We start from the raw sequence: 19,810 nt of genomic DNA on the forward strand, positions 1-19,810 counted from the left end.
AGGTTTTTGCCCCAGTCTCAGGGTCTCGGGGCAGATTCTCAGAGTCACACAATCTGGATCTGGCTCCTTCCTATTCTTTCCCGCTAAGACTCTGATATCCCTGCTTGAATGCAGGTGACTCAATTAAGTGTATCCTTAAATAATGACGGGTCAAGATTTCCATTAGGCTTGGGTTAAACTGAAAATGAGGGCAGTTTGTCTCCTGCTATTGAGTGATGGGAATCTGTATTTCTTATAAAAATTAACTCTTTCCGCCCCTGTTTGCAGCCGTTACCCTGCAGTGTTATACCTGCACAGACCAGTCCAGTAACTCCAACTGCATGACTGCAACCAACTGCTCCGAATCCAGCACTTCCTGCATGACCTCGGTGATCTCCGGCGGATTCGGTAAGATTTGGACGTCCCTGCTTGAAATTTGATAGATTTCGGGGCTCTATCACCTAAACAGCACTTACAACGAGAGTAAAGCGTATTAGGTGGGCTATAGAGTGCAGAAAAGGAATTCCTAGCAAACGTAAAGATCAAAACAACATAAAATTAGTATTTTATTTTTTATTTATTTGCATTACCCACAATGCAATTCAAACATCCCCATGTAGTATAAATGTTATGCTGCCACATGTTTAATATTTTATTTTAATGTTTTTTTTGTGTTTATTCCCTGCAGGCGGCCAATCGGCCACCACCATCACCAAGTCCTGTGAATCCGCCTGCACGGCCACCAGTTTTAACGTGTTTGTGGTCTCGACGTCCGTGTCCTGCTGCGGCACTAACTTGTGTAACACCAGCGGGGCGGGCAGCGTGAGATCCGGCTCCAGCCTCCTCGCCCTGGGGTTCCTCTTCGCTCTGACGGCGAGCTTTTCTCTGTGATGTCACCGACAGACTGGATGGAATTGAATTGACAGGAAGTGGATCCGGCGCGTTTCGCCCCAGAAGATGCGTTTAGTCACAGCTGAGACCAGCGCTGGCATTTATTAGGCTTTAAATACGCTCTGCCCTTCCTTCCGTGTTGTAAATGTTACCCTTGTTGGGGGTAAAGCTGAAACGTGCTCATGTTTTTTTAATACATTTTTTATAATCATTTATGAATTTTTGCCTCCGCGTTTTACTTAAAGTTTTCCCAAACCCCATCCTTCGCCCTAAACAAAACCCACAGGTTCCAATAATCTATTTTACGTTTTGTTACCATAAATAAAGCTGTGTATAGAAATTGGCTTTCGGCAGGGGGGGGGCTGCAATGGCAGGCTGTTTGGGGGCAAATATGGCACAGGAAGACTGTTTGGGTGCGCTGACAAGCTGTATGAGAGCAAAGATGACACAGGAAGACCGATTGGGGGGGACTGACAACAGGGGAGGGCTGGCAGCCTAAGGCCTGGGGGGCAAGTCAAGTGAAGTGGCTCCGCCCCCTCGCACTCACCTTTCACCCCCCACGCTGCTCCCATCACTATGCGGCCGTCAGACTGCTGGAAAACTGATCTAAACGGCCGCTGGGTGCTGATGCCACCGGCCGGAGCTACTTTAATGCTTATTTTTTTATTTATTTAATACGCCGGATCAGCTTGCCATATTAAAAATAAATAAATAAAGTATTAAAGTAGCGCCGGCCGGCGGCATCAGCACCCAGCGGCCGTTTAGATTCGATTTCCAGCAGTCTGACGGCCGCATAGTGATGGGAGCAGCGTGAGGGGTGAAAGGTGAGTGCGAGGGGGCGGAGCTTTCACCCCTCACGCTGCTCCCATCACTTGGCGGCCATCGCATACGGCCGCTGGGTGCTGATGCCGGCCGGCGCTGCTTTAATACTATTTTTTTTTCATTTAATAGCCGATCCGGCTTGCCATATTTTTTAAAAAAGTATTAAAGTAGCGCCGGCCGGCGGCATCAGCACCCAGCGGCCGTTTAGATTAGATTTAGGGCGGCCTGGGGGGCAATTGCAGCTTGAAAACTTCGTTTATCACTCGGCGGGATCAGATTACCATAAAATCATTTTTATTTTTTTATCACTTGTTTTAATCAATCAGCCAGAAACGCCACATTCGCACACGGACCGCAGACAGTGCGATAAATACAAGATTCCGATCTAGTGATACATTTTCATTTCCGTTTCATAACACGTTTAGGGTCAGGAGTAAAAGCAGAGCGTATGCCCTTTCAGCCAAACCAGATTTCTAACGTAAGGGTGTTTTTACTTTACTGAGAGGGTGGTAGATAAATGGAAAAGCCTCCCGGCAGAAGTGGTAGAGGGTAATACAGTGAGAGTATTAAACATGCATGGGATAGACATACGGCTCCTGAATCTAAGACGAGACCAACGACTGATTAAGGTTTGAGTTTTTACAGCAGGAGAAACAGGCGACTAGACGGGGGCCAGATGGGGCCGGTATGGCTGAGGTTCTGGGCTTCTTTTGTTGAAAGACTTAAAGTTCCTGAGATTCCCGGACATCACAGAGAAAAGCTTCTCGTCAGAGCGAAGAGGAACCCCAGGGCGAGGAGGCTGGAGCCGGATCTCACGCTGCCAGCCCCGCTGGTGTTACACAAGTCAGTGCTGCAGCAGGACACGGACGTCGACACCAACACCACGTTGAGATTGGTTTCCACGCAGACGGATTCACAGGACTTGGTGATGGTGGCGGCCGAGAGGCTTCCTGCAGGGAATAAACACACAAAGAAATTAAAACACTGCACTGAATATCTGCTCGGCCGGACTCTCTGACTAATGAAAGTCTATGGAAGGAGGACTTCATTAGCATCGCCATAAAGCATCAGCCCAGTCATGACTGACAGCAGGTGTGCCGCTGGATACAGCGCTGGGGGTTATTACCATTACACGATCAAACAGGACATCTAGAATGTTGGAATGTTTGGGCAGTTGGGGCAGAAGGTGGGGAGCGGTGGGGTCAGATCTGTGGAGGGCCACTTGTCTGAAGAAGGCGCCTCACAAGGCCCAGCTTCAGAGAGCCACCAGGTGGCCACGTGGGAGCCGATCCCTGGGTCCGGTCAGAGGATCTCTCCGACTTGCCCAGGATCCCCGCTACCCACAAAAGTGCAGCAGCAGTGCATGAAAAGCACGGGATGGTTGGGAGGTTTCTGGTTGGCTACCCGTGGTTAAGTAGGTTGCGCCCAGTGCTGTGATTGGTCATCTAATCATCTAATCGGTCATTTAAACTCCCGTCCAACCCGATAAATTCTCACATAGGCAAAAAACTGTTATTTTTCTGCTTTTTATTATTTTTAAGACTATTTAATGTTAAATAAAAAAAGCTTTTGCTTTTAACTTTAATTAAATGAAAATGAAATGTGATGAAATTTGTGTAATAATCCATCCAAATAAAACCCCAAAATATTTCAAACTGCCAAGCAGCCAATCAGAGAGATCGAGGCGAGGTGCATGCTGGGACCAGAACCATTTATACAAATGTCTTAAAAATATATTAAAAAAATATATTTGATTGGTTGATGTGTGAGGGGGAGGGGCAGATTTCTTACCGATTCCGCCGGAGATCACCGAGGTCTTGCAGTGAGTGCTGGATGCGGAGCAGTTGGTTGCAGTCATGCAGTTGGAGTTACTGGACTGGCCTGTGCAGGTATAACACTGCAGGGTAACGGCTGCAAACAGGGGCGGAAAGAGTTAATTTAACTATACATTATACAGGGGCCGGTCACTGATTTATCTATACATTATACAGGGGCCGGTCACTGATTTATCTATACATTATACAGGGGGCCGGTCACTGGTTTATCTATACATTATACAGGGGCCGGCTCGCTGATTTATCTATACATTATACAGGGGCTGGTCACTGATTTATCTATACATTATACAGGGGGGCGGTCACTGATTTATCTATACATTATACAGGGGCTGGTCACTGATTTATCTATACATTATACAGGGGCCGGTCACTGATTTATCTATACATTATACAGGGGGCCGGTCACTGGTTTATCTATACATTATACAGGGGCCGGCTCGCTGATTTATCTATACATTATACAGGGGCTGGTCACTGATTTATCTATACATTATACAGGGGCCGGCTCACTGATATAACTATACATTATACAGGGTTTTAATTACCCAGCACTGCATTGTATTCTATAGCAGAAAAGAATGTAGCCAGATTGCCTTGGCCAAAAGACTTTGTCCTATCTTCAAACGGGTGGTTGGTAAGTGGAACAGTCTCCCAGCAGAAGTGGTAGAGGGTAATACAGTGAGGGTATTAAACATGCATGGGATAGACATACGGCTCCTGAATCTAAGACGAGACCCACGACCGGAGAATCGGGCGACTCACCTGTTCCGATGCAGAGGGCGGCGAGCAGGAGAATGGCTTTGATGGCGTCCATGATGGGTGACTAGCGAATACCCTGACAGCCGCGGAGACCTGTATATATATACACAAGGGATTCCATGTTTGTAAGTTTCGTTTCCATGGATACGATGAGATTCCCAATGAGACACCCGGCTATCACTCAAACCGTACAACCTGTAATTACAGACGCGCTCTGTGCAGCCCCGGACGGGGCAATTATTTCTTGTTGTAGAAACTATTCTATGCTTTATCTCGCCTCCATCTTTCCAACAGAACTTTATTTTACAACGCTGAGTATCTATTAGTGAAAAAAGCCTTCTAGAAACATAGAAAATGCCGGCAGATCGGCCCCATCTGGCCCCCGTCTAGTCGCTCATCTCCCCCGCTGTAACGACTCAAACCTTAATATGCCTATCCCATGCATGTTTACATTCCGTATACGATAATGGAACCTAGGCATAGGGTGGCACATATCGTGGGCTGGCAGCATTATTGATTGGGCTTCCAGTGCGCCTATGGGGGGTCCAGGGGCGAGAGCAAGAGGGGACCCTTACCCCACCGCCCTGGAAACGCAAAGATGCTCGCTGGAGCAGCAGCTCATCTAGACGTAGCTTTTATTTAATTCTGTACCCCCCTCTGTGTCAGAGTGGTTTGGTCCGCACCCCTTCTCTCTGGCAGCTGCTCCTTCACAGGCACAGAGTTCCCGCCTGCGCAGGGTCACAGTTTGCAGGCTGAAGGTAGTTTTATTTCAAACATTTATCGCAGCTAGGGTAAGTTACTACTCCAGCTCCCATGACTCTCAGCCAGTCTGAGTCTGTTACCCCAACACTGCAGAGTGCCCAAACAAAGGGGCAAATAAACACGGGGAGGGAGGGGGGGTTCTGCATCTATATTTAAAGGTACAGTTTGGCTACCATGTGCACGGCCTGGCAGGAACAAATGTCAGAACAAGAGGCTGCCATCTAAAACCAGAGGCCCAGATGGAATGTAAGGACGTTTGACTTTTGAGAGAGGGTGGTACGTAAGCGGAACAGTCTCCCAGCAGAAATGGCAGAAGCTAAATGGTGTATGCCTGAAAGGCTGCATTAAGACACCAACGTCCAAGACAGCACACCGTGGTCCTGGCCCACTTTGGCCCCCATTTTGCCCTGCGCAGTTCCCAGCAGCTTTGGTTAGTATTGCGGTCCTCGGGGATCGGTATCGGGACCCGGAACATTTTTAGCAGGGATGTTAAAAGGAATGAATGGTACGAGATGTCTTTTTATGCAGATGATACCAAGGTCTGCGACCGGAGAGACCTTCTGGGTGGAGAAACTCACACGGGGGAACGACTTAAATAAATCAGAAGAAGAACGGGGACCCTCCGAGATGATCAGGAAAGGTTAAAGGAGGCCGCCGGCTGCACGTTACGAGAGGACGCGACGTTGGTGCGGAAGCTCTGGGAGTAAAGAGGACCAACCAAAAAAGCAATCTTTCCGGTTCTGCGAGATTAACCCCGCACGGGCCAGGGAGAGCAAATAAAATTAAAGCCCAAAGATAAACATAAGTTACAATACATTACACAGCTGGAGCTCTGTCTAGAGCCTGGCTTACATTCAGTGAACAAACATTCTTTCCGGATATAAGATCCATCCTATAGAGAAGGGCATCAGAGAGCTAAACCGGTATAGATTCAGATCGATTGGTCTGACCGGCTGCAGCGTACTGGGACTCCCCTGGCGAATGCAGAGATTTGAGCCTGCGCAGCCTCCGTTCATTCCGACTCCTTTTCTTTCATTCTGTGGCAAGGTGCATGAATTCATCGTAAGGAGCAGCCACGCAACAGACGCGCCTTCAGATTCAGCTACTTCAGCCACATAATCAACTACGTCAGGCCTGTGGGCCTGCCAACTCCCACGATACCCAGGCAGCAGCTGGTGAAGGTTACAGATGTACGAACCTCCTGGATCACTTAGTAGCAAATGCCTGAATTAGTGGTGCTCGGTGCGATGCGACCAAGTCAGGAAGTCATTTTATAGTCTGAAATCCAGACAACATAAAAAGGAAGAGCGTCCGCTCCACGCAAACACTACGCCACGGGAAAAACATATGGCCTCTTATTCCGGTGACCCGCCAAGCAGTGCTATGGCAATAAAAGGGTGCCTGTAGCCCATGAGGTCACCTGCAGGGAGTGCCGTTACAGAGGGCTCCAACTCCCACGTTCCCTCCCGCTGCCACAGCAGAAGCATTATTTTCATATATTGTTCCATTAGCGCTTATAAAGTGAATTCAACAAACACACGACAATCACAGCATACACAAATATACCGCTTTAATCCAGAATACAGCAAAATAAATAATCTGTAAGGAAAATTATCCGGCGCAGAATACAACAACTTGTTGTACAACCCTGGAAAAGAAAAAAAAAAAAAAAAAAAAACTTTTTTTTCCTCTTGAAAAGTACAAAATACACGACGACCCTGGTCTGGTTTTAACCGGTCCGGACGGTTTACTTAACAATTATCGGTGTCTCAAACCGGATCACTTAATATATATTTAGCCTGAGGGGAGGGGGGGGGTTCTCAAATACAGATCTAAAGGTATGTTTATAAGCCCGATTTCAACAGGGTACAGCTAGGGAATATTAGTCATTTATTTATTATTTTATTATTATTTTAACAAGATTTTGGGTTACAGAAACTGTTGTGTCTGGGAAGGGAGTAGCGTAAGGAATTTGGTAATAGAATATTCTGATGTGATTTTATCATAAACAGACGGAGACTGAAGAAAGTTACGTCTAGCTGATAAGGAGCAAAAACTGTTAGAGGAGGATCAGAGGAGATGGAAAAACGTAGCGGCTTACCGGCTACCGACAACACAATGATCACCAACAGACAAACTGATTTGCATCAGTAACCGATGGAGTTCCAAGAAGAATGCTCATAATTATGTAAAAACCCTGGATAATATTTAAAGACCTGTCCAGACAGACAGCTCACCCACCCGTCCTTAATAGCTTTCCGTTTGTACAAATTACAGGCATTTGGAGTCGTGGATCACGTGAGACAAGGAATACAAAGGGCACTTAATGGGAGGAATGTAAACGTCGGGCACAGCCGGGTGTGCGGTTCCGGCCGTTGGGGGCCGGGAGGTAGCTGGTGTTTTAGCAGCGAATACTGTGGTGGTTAAGCTTAGAATTCGAAGTCCTCGTTGGTCATATCGATGGCCCAGGCGAACTTCTCCCTCTGTGCCTTGTTGTAGATCTTCTCTATCGGCACTCCAAATTTTTTACACCTTAAGAAAAACAAAAAAACCAACAAAATAAATAACAGGCAGAGGGTCTTCCTAAGAAACGCAACACTAGCCAGCAAATGGTTTATAACCGGCAGATCACTCCCATCCGGCCCCCATCTAGTCTCCCGTTTTTTCTCCTGCTGTAAAGACTCAAACCTTAATCAGTCGTTGGTCTCGTCTTAGATTCAGGAGCCGTATGCCTATCCCATGCATGTTTAATCCCCTCACTGTATTACCCTCTACCACCTCTGCTGGGAGGCTGTTCCACTTATCCACCACCCTCCCAGTAAAGTAAAACTTCTTTCCATTTCATACCACCCTCTGACCCTCTCTAGTGTTAGACTCTGGCTTCTTGTTCTAACATTTGAAGTAAACCTCTCTACTGGGTTTACATGGTATTTACAAATCATTTAATTTCCAGGACTTTGCCAACTAAAGCAACAAAGTGTTGATTGGATTGAAATGAGCCTTTAATCCCCTTCCTGCCGTTAGGGGTAAACAACCGAGAGGCTTCCCCTCACCAGGCGACTGTGATCCTGGGGTCCAGGTAGTTGAGCTTGGACGTGCCGAGAGCGATCTGCTTGTTCTCCTCTTTGTCGGTCGCCTGTAGCTTTAATTTCATGAGCTGGTCCTCCAGCCGGTCACACAGACTCTTCTTCTTCTCCATGTCCCTGGGGGCAGAAAATCAACACATTTGTATCACTCCCATCACTCGCGTTCCAATGGCCCTTTATCACTCCCATCACTCGAGTTCCAATGGCTCTTTATCACTCCCATCACTCCTGTGCTCCAATGGCCCTTTATCACTCCCGTCACTCCTGTGTCCCAGTGGCCTTTTATCACTCCCATCACTCCTGTGCTCCAATGGCCCTTTATCACTCCCATCACTCCTGTGCTCCAATGGCCCTTTATCACTCCCGTCACTCCTGTGCTCCAATGGCACGTTGTGTTCACTGATAAAAGTGGATCATTGATGGTTAGAAAACCCTTTTGTAATTATGTTACAGACAGAAATTCTTGTTTTCCATGAAAACAGCTGAGTGACCCCAAACTTTTGACCCGCAGCGTATATCTAACAGAAAAGACGCGTCTGTCCCGACCATGCAGAGAAGTCACTATTTTGCATTAATACAGAGATCTGTGTTTATGTCTTATGGTCTCCTACTTTTTGGACTTGCTGCTCTGGCTGTCTTTATGTTCGCGTTTGGCTTTCTTTAACCCCTTCTTTGCATCTTTCAGCTGCTCCTCTTTGGCATCAATCTACGGAAGAGTAAGAAAGACACCTTCAGAAATATTCCAACGAAAACCCTTTCCTTCTTCCGGTCTCATTGATCTGGCGCATGTTGTTCTGGGATGATAGGAGCAACGTTCCAAAGCAACGCATTTCAGGCGCCTTGAACAGCAGACGCGTAACGCTCGGAAAGTTTAAGCGTTGGTCCACAAAGCTCGTTTCCCCTTAAAATATAAATGTTTGTGCGATAAAAAGCTGAAATTCAAATAAGGATCACTGACCGCTTGATACAAAAGTATCACCTAACTGACCAAAGCCAAGAAGCATTTGAGGCGCTCTGGCCCATAACCAGGGTTCTTTGATCAGATAAAACTCATACAGGGAAGTACGAAAGACCAAAATTCCACTTGTTTAACCCTATATTTCACCCTAGCTGCATGAGCCACTCTTACCTTGGCTTGGAGGTTTTGCATGGACTTCTCAAACGTCTTGGGAAGCGCCCTCTGGTGGTTACACAGCAGCGCTACAGCTCTATTGGCACGATTATAAGACAGGATTTTGGCGGCTACGCTGTCCTCATCTGTTTAATAGAAATAAAACGAAGGCCGCTTAGACGCAACGAGCCACAAAAACGGCAAAAACAGAACAAACGCAGCGTTTAAAGGCGAGAAATACGTGCCGTTGGTCAGCTCCTTCAGCTGGTCCTGCAGCGTGATCGAGGCGTTGTACGTTCGGAACACTTTGGCCGTTAAGCCGTCCATCAGATCCTGCAGGTGTTTGTTCAGCTTCACGGTCTGTTCGATAGACAGAAAGGAGGAGAAGATTTAATCACAGCAGAAAGTTAAGAATTTTAAAGTATTCACTTTTTTTTTAAGAAAATTAAGAAAATTATTCTGTAGAATACAAATATAATTCTATATAAATACAATCAATTACGTTTTAGTTCATTCCTACACCACACCGAGGAATTTTAAATATTCAGGAATCACAAAAATATTCCACAGAATTCGCCAACATTACTATAAACACGAGTTCATTTATTTCATCGAAAGATTAAAAGACAGGGTTTTAATACCAGAAGGCGGACAGACATCACAGCAGAGCCTTCATATTTCTGATTACAAGCCTGACATCCCCCACCCCCCAGAGATTTTTCATTTTTATTTACACTTTTATTTTTTATGGGGGGTGTTAATTTAAGCTAATTTGATTCGAAAATAATTAACAAGGGGGTGAAGGTTATCAAGCTGTCGTTTCGATGGTCTTCCTCCGATGATAAAATCTTACCCCCGCCCCAAAAAAATAAATAAATAGTCACAGTGTAGTATACATACGTTTTTTACCCTAAACAGACCAATAAAAAAATTCAATGAATTTGATAAAATCCCTCACCGAGTAAACGCATCTACTTAACGCCCCCAACGATCATCCTAACCAAAAAAATGACCATTAAAATTCCCCCAACTCATCATAGCAACCGTAACCTTAAAAGTCCCCCCTCGGTACGCCGAACACTGGCCGGGGGGCGATCCCGTGCCTTAAATACTCGCGTTACGTACCAGAGACTTCTATCGCCTTAAACATCCGACGCGTTTCACGAAGCGAAGAGCTGCCGGCAGGAATATGCCATCGGCAGCGTAAAACTTGCATTTAAATAAAAAGCTTTGTATTCACGCAGAAATCCCCCAAATGTTAACGCTCAGCGTGCCTGAAATGTTATTCCCCCTCCCCCCCACAACACGAGCGTCACTAATACATCGCTTACATTCAGCCTGTCGAAGAGGTCGTCTTCTGGGCTCTTGTTTTCCATGAAGAGCTTCAAGTTCTTAAACACCTGGAAGAAAAACCATAGAGTGTCAGCTCTGCCGGCCCGCGTCCACCGGCCGCTCCAAACACTGTGTGCATTCAAGCGATCCGGGCGAGTCGAGCAGCGTGCCGCAGACAGTACTTCGATCGACACGCGGCCCACCGGCACTGCTTACCGGACAGACACATCAGGACTTTCACGGGCATTCAAACGCAATCGCCGCCGGCGAAGGCACCGGCAGCGCGCCCTCACCTCTTTCTCCACCGGCACCTTGTTGTAGTACCGGATGGAGTCCTTGCCCAGGAAGTCGAACTCCACCATGTATGTCTGTCCGTCGAGCTCCGGGTGCAGCTGTATGTGCTCCACACGGAGGGAGCAGCAGCCCACCGTGTCCGCCGTCTCCCCTTCCTCCTTCTCGTTGCCCGCTCGGAGGGCCAGCTGTCGGCGGAAGACACGTCATTCGCAAAGCCATTCGGGGACATCTAAACTGACCCCCCCCCCGGCTTTTGGGGCATTTAAAGGCAAAAATGGGGACACCACGCAATAACCAACATTTTCAATGTGTAACCAATAAAGATGAGCGACATACAAACTTTCAGCGGTGTAATTATTTAAGGGGCCGAGAGCCCCCAATATCGCAGGGCACCATTGCTGGAGAGCACTGTACCTTATCGATGAAATAGAGCGCCACCGCTCTCTGCCTCATCTTCATCTCTCGAGACTTCCAGTCGGCCCGGTACTGGGAGCGGATCTGACCCACAACGTTCTTCAGGCGTCGGGCCGTCTCATACTTCTGCCAATCCTTCTCGCCCTAAACAACGGAAAGAGAGCCAGCTTGGTTCATAATCCCGCATTAAAAAAATGATAATTACGTTACATTCCGATAGCTGAACAGAGCCCAAAAACTGCTTGTTGCCTTTAAGTGTTAATAGAGCGTCCATTTATTGACCCGGCTCCGCTAAAATACATCGCAAAGTCCAGCGATATCCATCATTTGGTATAAGATTTCAATGCTAAATATTTAAAGATAACGAGCAGCTGATCTAGAATCTTGACAGGGAGGGAAAAAAAATAGTAGATTGCTTCTTTATTCCACAAAAAAAATATAAAATATATATATATTTGGATCAGCAAATCAGTGATAAAGGAACACAGGAGTGATGGGAGTGATAAAGGGCCATTGGGACAGGAGTGATGGGAGCGATAAAGGGCCGTTGGGACACAGGAGTGATGAGAGTGATAAAGGGCCATTGGAGCACAGGAGTGATGGGAGTGATAAAGGGCCATTGGGACACAGGAGTGATAGGAGTGATAAAGGGCCATTGGAGCACAGGAGTGATGGGAGTGATAAAGGGCCATTGGAACACAGGAGTGATGGGAGTGATAAAGGGCCGTTTGAACACAGGAGTGATGGAGTGATAAAGGGCAGTTTGAACACAGGAGTGATGGGAGTGATAAAGGGCCTCTGTACCACTATGAAGAGATTCCATTAAAAATCAGCAGTTTCCAGCAACAATCGTCATTTACAACATTAACCCCGTCTGCGCTGGATTTTTTATCCATTTCATGTTATTTTAATGGACAACTTGCTTTTCCATCAATAACCAGGAGGAACGGTAGAATATCTTATTATAAAGAAATAAACCGCCCCGAGAACATATTATACAGGGCAGACAGGTTTTTTTTTTTATGCACTCGAAGCAGGATTTGCTCCGCTGAGTGCCCCGAATGGCAGACGCTCACCTTGAGCTTGGAGCTGGGGTTTAACATGATATACTTGATGCCGTTCTGGACGTTCTCTGTCCAGCTGGCCAGCCAGGTGACGGTGTTGTCGCATCGCACTTCCTTCCACCTGTGACCAGGAGGCGGCTCGGGGATCTTCGAATCTCTGCGTGGGGCAGTAATGGAGGCAACGAGTCAGGTGAGACGCGAACTAAAACCCAAAGCCCCAAAACTCCAGCATTTAATACAGAAATCCCGAGAAAATGTCTCCGCTGATGGATTAAGTGGAGCCAAAGCCTCTTGGTTTAACCCCCAGTGCAGCCGATAGTACACTACCAATCAAAAGTTTGGGGTCACTTAGCACAGCAAGAACATTTGCGTGCCATTGGAGCAGAGGAGTGATGGGAGTGATAAAGGGCCATTGGAGCAGAGGAGTGATGGGAGTGATAAAGGGCCATTGGAGCACAGGAGTGATGGGAGTGATAAAGGGCCATTGGAACACAGGAGTGATGGGAGTGATAAAGGGCTGTTGGAGCACAGGAGTGATGGGAGGGATAAAGCACCTTAACCCCGTCTGCGCTGGATTTCTCATCCATTTCATGTTATTTTAATGGGTGAAATGTGCTTTTTCGTGGTGACCCCACGTCGTGTATGGGGTGTCACGGCTCCCCCTGGTGAGTGGGGAATGAAGCGTGTCTTTCGAACTCACTTGCTGCAGTTTATGATGATGTCCTCGGGCATTATCCTCTTTTTCAGCATCCCCATCTTGGGGTGGTCCCCGCGGCCCCGGAACAGACCCGGAGGCTCGATTTTGAAGTTTCCGATTTTCTCCCGGTGACCGTCCAGCGTACAAAAGCCGAACTCCTCCTGCAGCCGGCTGGCTTCTTCCTTCAATTTCTAGGAAATACAAAAAAAACCCCAAAAAAACAGGGTTCTGTGAAGACGGCGGCAGAAGCGGACACGGGAACATACATGTGTTAACACGGGCACTGGGCAAGCTGGACAGGTGACCAGTCCTGTCCATACAGATAAAAGCATCCTTTAACTCCTGAAAGCGAAGGAGGCCGGATCTGAAATTAGAAGGCGGAAGGCTGAGGGGCAATGCGAGAAAACCGTTCACAACATGCAATACTTTAACGAAAAAAGCTATAAGGTTCCTGTGGTACGAATTCGATATTTTAGGAATTAAAAAACCCCAAATCATTTTATAAGGCGTCTGCGAGTTATTAACACTAAAGACTGCTGAACATGGCGCCGGGGGTGAAATAGTAGGGTTCAAAAGAAAAACCATGGTCTATTAATGTCTGGCCACAAAGTAAGAAAAATTAAATGAATTAAAATAAATTAAAATACTACATAAATAAAATAAATGAATTAAATCAAAATAAAATTAAAATAAATAAATTAAAATACAAAATTAAATCAGCAGCTATTTTACCAGCTGCAGACGGGGTAAATATCTCCTGTCGGACTTTCGCCGGGTATTACATTAGAATGTCCATGTTTGTAAGCGCTTGCGTGACAGTTGGGGGGTAACCGGAGTTTTTTTTACCTCTTTCTCTTCCTTGGGCAGCGTCTTCCGAGCCTCACTTTTATCCACAAAGTACTTGTGTATCTCGGAGAAGTCACACTTGTGGAGATGCTGAATTACCTTCCGCTCCTCGCTCGTCATTTGCTGGAAAGAGAAGACATCGAGACGCGGATCACATCGGATCATCGCGACATTCGGTGAGCGGCCGTGCGCAAGGGTTTTATTCGCTAAGCAGAGCGCTAGTGAAAAGAAGAGGAGTCCGCTTGGCCCTTCTTACAGGAGAAACGAATAATGCAAAGTTACGGCAGATCGGGGTTTATAGATTATATACAGAGAATAAAAATCCGGCTTTCCCGAATATAAACGTTTCTTACAATCTTCCAGTCCGTGAAGAAATTCTTCTGAAACGCTTCCTTCGTCGTGTATTCGTGGTCCAGCATTTTGCCGTAAAACGTGGCGACCTCCTCCGCCTCCAGACTCAGCTTCATGGGTTTTCCTACAAGCGGAAAATGATTACAACGACAAACGCGATGGTGCTTTGCCCTGCGGGGTGTTAGGGAGCCGTTTAGCAGCTCGCACACTTTTCACTATGCAATAAACTCCCTGAAAGTAACTTTTTGAATGGTCTATATCAAACATCTTTCCCCAACCCACACCTACTCCCTGCGCCATTATGGTATTGCGTGTGTCTACGTACCACCTGCGCTGGGTGGCAGATCTAAAATATACATTTTTCTGTTCTCACCATCGTAGTAGAACTGCACAGTCTCTGGAAGCGGCTCGTAAGGAGGGGCAAAATAGGGACCCCTGTGCTCCAGGAATTTCCATTTCACGCCGTCCTCGTGGTTGGCTTCTTCCCACCTAATGCAGGCAACAATAAATAACAATGATGCACCTCAATAATAACACAATGAAAAAAAAGGAGCACACATACCGGCGGGGTTAGGCGGTCATACGCAGACCAGGTAAGAGTGCCCTGGGAAAATAAATAAGAGTATCTAACTGACCTAGAAGATGCAGCCCTGTTGCTGCAACTGCCTTCCTCCTCTGCGGTCAGGCATTTCTGGCAACTAACTGTTGCAGGAAATTGCTCCAGTTCTGCGCATGTACACAGGGGCCCGAACAGACACCCGCCCTTGGGGGTCCCGAACAGACGCCTGCCCTCGGGGGTCCCGCAGAGGCTGCACCAGAGCAGCGTAAGGAGGTGCGTTTGGCGGAATACATCTCCTGCAGGGGAGGGCGGCAGGCAAATGTATATAGGGGATTCTTTGAATTGCTTATGCAAATCCATAGGGGAGCTTAAAGCTATGCAGTGCGTATGACGGCCGGCACGTCCCTTTAACTCAATTCCAAGTACCCTTCAAGTATGGAGAACTGGAACAGTCACTAAACCTTATGGAATAAAGGGCTCATAGTAACCAGCCGTCACGAAACACATCGATTACTAAATGAACGCATAAAGCCCCGGACTATGTATACATTAAGCAGGCGATTAAACCTGGGATTTAATATAGGATTTTGCGCTCTACAGGCCCGCAGTTCTCACAGCTTCCGCTAGGTGGCGCCAACTGAACACAGCCAGGAGGATCTTAGCCATAACCCATCCAGAAGCTTATGATTAACCCCCCACCCCGCGCTGGCGGTCTCATCACCTGCTCCACACGCAGGTGCCACGTAGCGGGCGCTTTAGGGATACGTAAGGAAAGCCTTACCAAACTTTAGCAAGGGATGCTTTGGTCCTCGCATGGCGCGCCTGCCTCTGAATAACAGAAAGAGAGCCGACGAGTCTCCCGATAACGGTTCTAACGGTCAGAGAGCAGCCATGCTGGAACATGTCAGCCCCGCACGGAGATGGTTAACGAGGCACATGTGTCCCCGACTCACATCACCTCTAAGCCACAATGTTTACTTCCTGGAGAGATGACCTCAGGGTAGCCAATCAGCAGATGGCAGCACCGAAGCATGCTGGGACATGTAGTTCTCACACTAAACCTGCTTACAGAAAATGCATCCTTGCATTATGACAGACATGCAATAAATTATACCGGGCAACGGTTGCTTAGTGAATATACTCTGGATAATAATATTAACGATACGTTACCCCAGAACTATAAATTATATTTACATTTTGCTTTAATGAGAGGGTGTGGATAGGTGGAACAGCCTCCCTGCAGAAGTGGTAGAGGGTAATACAGTGAGGGTATTAAACATGTATGGGATAGACATACGGCTCCTGAATCTAAGACGAGACCAACGACTGATTAAGGTTTTTTACGGAAGACGGGGCCGATTATTCGTATAATTAGGATGATCTCATATAAAGCAGTAGTTTAACTAAATAAAAAATATGGAGACAACTTATTTAAACCTCTTATTTATTGATTTGGCTGGGTAACTAAAATACCGGGGGGGGGGGGAATCCAGATATTAGTAAGGCATATTAGATTGTAAGCTCCTGGGAGCAGGGCCCTCCTTACCCGTTTCTGTGAGTCAAATTCTTATGTTATATACTACTTGTTATGTCCTGGCTACCCATTGTACAGAGCTGCGGAATATAATGGCGCTATATAAAACAAATAATGACGCTGTTCCCTATAGGCTTAGAAATAAATCGCAGTGTTTCAGTGTCGATGGTAATAGTTGATTGGATAAGGCGATGTCTCAGTGACAGGGGGTTGTAGTTAATGGTTTGTATGCAGAGGAAGGACTTGTTATTATTATTATCATTTATTTATATAGCGCCAACAGTTTACGCAGCGCTTAATACAATCCATAAATTCAAGGGATATGACGAGAATTGACAGACTGAGACAAACCGATACATTTGGTGGAGAGAGCCCGACTCGCAAGCTTACAATCTAGAGGGAAATGGGGTGATAAACATAAGGCACAGAGAAAGGGTGAGAGGTAGTGTGGGGGGCATCAGTGACGGGTGAGAGGTAGTGTGGGGGGTATAAGGCATAGAGAAAGGGTGAGAGGTGGTGTGGGGTGAGAGGTAGTGCGGTGGGTGTCTCAATGACAAGGAAGTTCTAGCAGCTAAGAAGTGGGTTTTGGGATGTTTGTTGAATGTCGGGAGGGAGGGTGAATGCTGAAGGTTCGGGGGGAGATTCCAGAGATATGGGGGCAGCTCGAGTGAAATCTTGTAGACGGGAAAAGGAAGAGGTGATGAATGAGGAGGAGAGCCTTAGCCCATGGGAGGAACGTAGGGATCGAGTAGGAGAGTATTTGCTAATGAGGGCAGAAATGTACGGAGGAGCAGTATTATGGGGGGCAGTGTTGGGGGGGGCAGTATTATGGATGGCCTTATATGTCAGTACCAGGATCTTAAATTTAATTCTAAAGGTAATTGGGAGCCAGTGGAGGGTTTCACAGAGGGGGGAAGCAGAAGACGAGCGACGTGCAAGGAAGATGAGTCTAGCAGCGGCATTTAGGACAGACTGTAGAGGAGAGAGTCGAGACAGTGGAGCGCCAACCAGAAGAGTGTTGCAGTAGTCAAGACGGGAAATGATAAGTGAATGAACCAGGGTTTTTGTGGATTCTTGGGTGAGGAATGGGCGGATACGAGAGATGTTTTTAGGTGCCAGCGGCAGGATCCGGCGAGGGACTGAATGTGAGGGATGAAGGAGAGGTTTGAGTCAAGGATGACCCCAAGGCATCGGGCCTGGTTAGTAGGAGAGATAGTCGTGTTGTTAATGGTGATAGAGAATTCAAGTAGTGGAGTGGAGATGGAGGGAGGGAAGATAATGAGTTCAGTTTTAGAAAGATTAAGTTTCAGGTAGTGTTGTGACATCCAGCAGAGAGATCCAGTAGAATTAGAATAGAGTAGTGACCTTTTGCTTTGGCAGAGAGCGAGGCATTGGAGACTTTTGTTAGAGCTGTTTCAGTAGAGTGAAGGGGTTGTCACTAGTGGGGCCCCTCAGCGATCAGTATTGGGGCCCGTACTTTTTATTAGTGATGTTACAGAAGGGGTTAATGATGAGGGATGCCTTTTTTGTACATTCCAGGCAGATGACTGAAGTAAATTAGAAGACAGGTAAGGAGCACGGCAGTTTAATGTTGATAAATGCAAAATAACGCACTTAGGGTGTAAAAATTCCGAAGGCAGAGAAGAGAATTGGGGACCCTGGGCTGTCAGCTGAAGAGAGGGGCTCAGGGGGGTTAATCATTTTCAGGACTTAAAGGTAAGCGAACAGTGCAATAAAGTATCGGAAAAAGCAGGCAGGGCGCCGGGGTGTATAGCGAGAGGCGTTAGTAGCAGGAAGACAGAGGGATATCGACATTGAGAGTCATTTAAACAACGTGCAGTAGAGAAGTTTATCTCAAAGTAGAAGAAAAGTTAAATCTAAAACTAGAGGGTCAGAGGCCTAGATGTAAAGTTTCACTTTACTGAGGAGGGTAGTAGGCACGTGGAATAGCTTCCCAGCAGAGGTGATAGAGGGTAATACAGCGAGGGTATTAAACATGCGTGGGATAGACATACGGCCCCTGAATCTAAGACGAGACCAACGACTGATTAAGACAGGAGTCTAATATCCGGAAAAACAAACCGGCTAGCTGGGCCAGCTGGTTATCTGCCGTCAGCATCTACTGTATGTTTCTGCGTAGCTAGGATTCCGACAACCTGCTTCTAATTCACCCGTCGGCGCGGCCAAAAACAGAACTCAGAAGCGTGTCGTGTAAAGTAAATAATGCAAAAAGACAAAAATGTGTGAATGCAAACGACCCCAAACACAGCTCCCAGCACTCCCAGCCAGGCTTTCTGCACCTACCACTTCCACTTGGAGTCTTCCTCCTTGGGTTGCTTGGCTTCGCTCGGCCCCGGTTCCTCCTTGTCCTTCCTCCTCTTCCTGGAGGATTTCCCTTTATCTCCCGCGTCCCGGCTTCTGCGGTCCTCACTCTCTGACTCTTCTACGGCATTCTGGTTCCAGTCGCTCTTATCGGAGTCTTTCTTTGACCTTTTTGGAGGCTCCCCCGAGGTTCCTTCTTCCTTCTCCCTCTTCACTGCCTTTGACTGCCTCTTTTTCCTGCCCGTTTCCTCATCCTTTCTCTTCTTTCCGTCTTTATCCTTTTCTCCTTTTTCCGTTTTCTCTTTTGACTTTGCGTCCGAGATTCTCGCTTTCGAACGCACCTTTTTATCGTTGCCTCCGGGGTCAGAAGGGGTTCCCTCCGCTTTAATACCGATCTTGTCATTACATTCGCTGTCGGGGGCCAGGACCACGTCCACCATCCGTAACCCCTCCGTGACGTTCTCCTTCAGACCGCTCGGAAAGTCCCCGAACAGAGCATTTTCCAGCTTTTCCTTGGTTTTCTCGTCTTGTAGGCCCCCTTTAGACTTCTCCTTGTCTGCAGAGCCTCCGTCTCTGGGCCTCTTGTGGTCTTTGTCCCTCTTCTCCACTGAATCCGCTCTTCCGTTTGGTTCTAGAGAGGATTCCTTCTCTCTACAGGTCTGTTTTCCAACATTGGTTTTCTTCTCTGTCTTCTGATCCCTGTTGGCCCCCGTGTTTTTAGGCTTGCGGGGCCTGTCTCTGTGATCAGAAGCACCTTCTCTCTTAGACTCCTCTCCGTGTCCTTTCACTTGTTTCTTGTCTGCTTTCAGCGAGCGTGGAGAATCCTCCTTCCTCCCCCCAGGTTCCATCGACCCACCGGCCTGGTCCTTTGAGCCAACCGCACTCGTAATTTCTTTATCTCCAACTGTAGAATTCCCCTTTAACTCCTCATGCTTGGGTACTTTACATTTCTTTTCTGAAACCTTAAAGAAAACCAAAAAACAAACAAACAAACCAAAAATTTGCAAAGTCTCAGTTTGGGCCGTGAAAAAAAGAAAAAAAAAAAAAAGGTAATGGGGTCTTCAAGATGCGGCACCAGATACATCGCGGTACAACACGGGAGCCCCAAAAAACAAATAGGAGCCATGAAGGGGATGAGGCCGCAGCGCT

General features: G+C 47.1%; 3 protein-coding genes across 4 annotated transcripts in view; 1 reads left to right on the forward strand and 2 right to left on the reverse strand.

Moving 5' to 3' along the window:
- LOC128497766 (lymphocyte antigen 6E-like) overlaps positions 1 to 1,055 on the forward strand; it is a 1,350-nt gene extending 295 nt beyond the window's left edge. Inside the window, exons 2-3 of the mRNA XM_053467927.1 lie at positions 268 to 387; positions 668 to 1,055. Coding sequence (XP_053323902.1) covers positions 268 to 387; positions 668 to 870 — 323 coding nt within the window. The 3' untranslated portion in view covers positions 871 to 1,055. The remainder of the gene's footprint in view (positions 1 to 267; positions 388 to 667) is intronic.
- Positions 1,056 to 1,989: 934 nt separating this feature from the next.
- On the reverse strand, positions 1,990 to 4,344 carry LOC128497767 (lymphocyte antigen 6E-like). The gene is made up of 3 exons (XM_053467928.1): positions 4,293 to 4,344; positions 3,484 to 3,603; positions 1,990 to 2,642 (listed from the first exon to the last, which is right to left on the reverse strand). Exons 1-3 carry the CDS (start codon positions 4,342 to 4,344, stop codon positions 2,440 to 2,442), a joined length of 375 nt encoding a protein of 124 aa, XP_053323903.1. The 3' UTR covers positions 1,990 to 2,439.
- A 2,697-nt stretch (positions 4,345 to 7,041) lies between these two features.
- TOP1MT (DNA topoisomerase I mitochondrial) lies at positions 7,042 to 18,774 on the reverse strand. 2 transcript variants are annotated; one of them, XM_053465995.1, is made up of 14 exons: positions 18,644 to 18,774; positions 14,620 to 14,735; positions 14,249 to 14,370; positions 13,896 to 14,018; positions 13,053 to 13,240; positions 12,365 to 12,509; positions 11,289 to 11,432; positions 10,874 to 11,059; positions 10,580 to 10,648; positions 9,494 to 9,608; positions 9,267 to 9,394; positions 8,749 to 8,843; positions 8,105 to 8,254; positions 7,042 to 7,583 (listed from the first exon to the last, which is right to left on the reverse strand). In XM_053465995.1, exons 3-14 carry the CDS (start codon positions 14,360 to 14,362, stop codon positions 7,481 to 7,483), a joined length of 1,560 nt encoding a protein of 519 aa, XP_053321970.1. In that variant the 5' UTR covers positions 14,363 to 14,370; positions 14,620 to 14,735; positions 18,644 to 18,774; the 3' UTR covers positions 7,042 to 7,480. The 2 variants fall into 2 exon arrangements, with proteins under 2 accessions (XP_053321970.1, XP_053321969.1); XM_053465994.1 differs by lacking the exons at positions 7,042 to 7,583; positions 8,105 to 8,254; positions 8,749 to 8,843; positions 18,644 to 18,774 and adding an exon at positions 15,587 to 15,758 and having other exon boundaries at positions 9,344 to 9,608.
- Between the last annotated feature and the right edge of the window lie 1,036 nt (positions 18,775 to 19,810).

This window comes from Spea bombifrons, chromosome 5 (genome assembly GCF_027358695.1).
Source record: "Spea bombifrons isolate aSpeBom1 chromosome 5, aSpeBom1.2.pri, whole genome shotgun sequence".
NCBI classification, from domain to species: Eukaryota; Metazoa; Chordata; class Amphibia; order Anura; family Pelobatidae; genus Spea; species Spea bombifrons.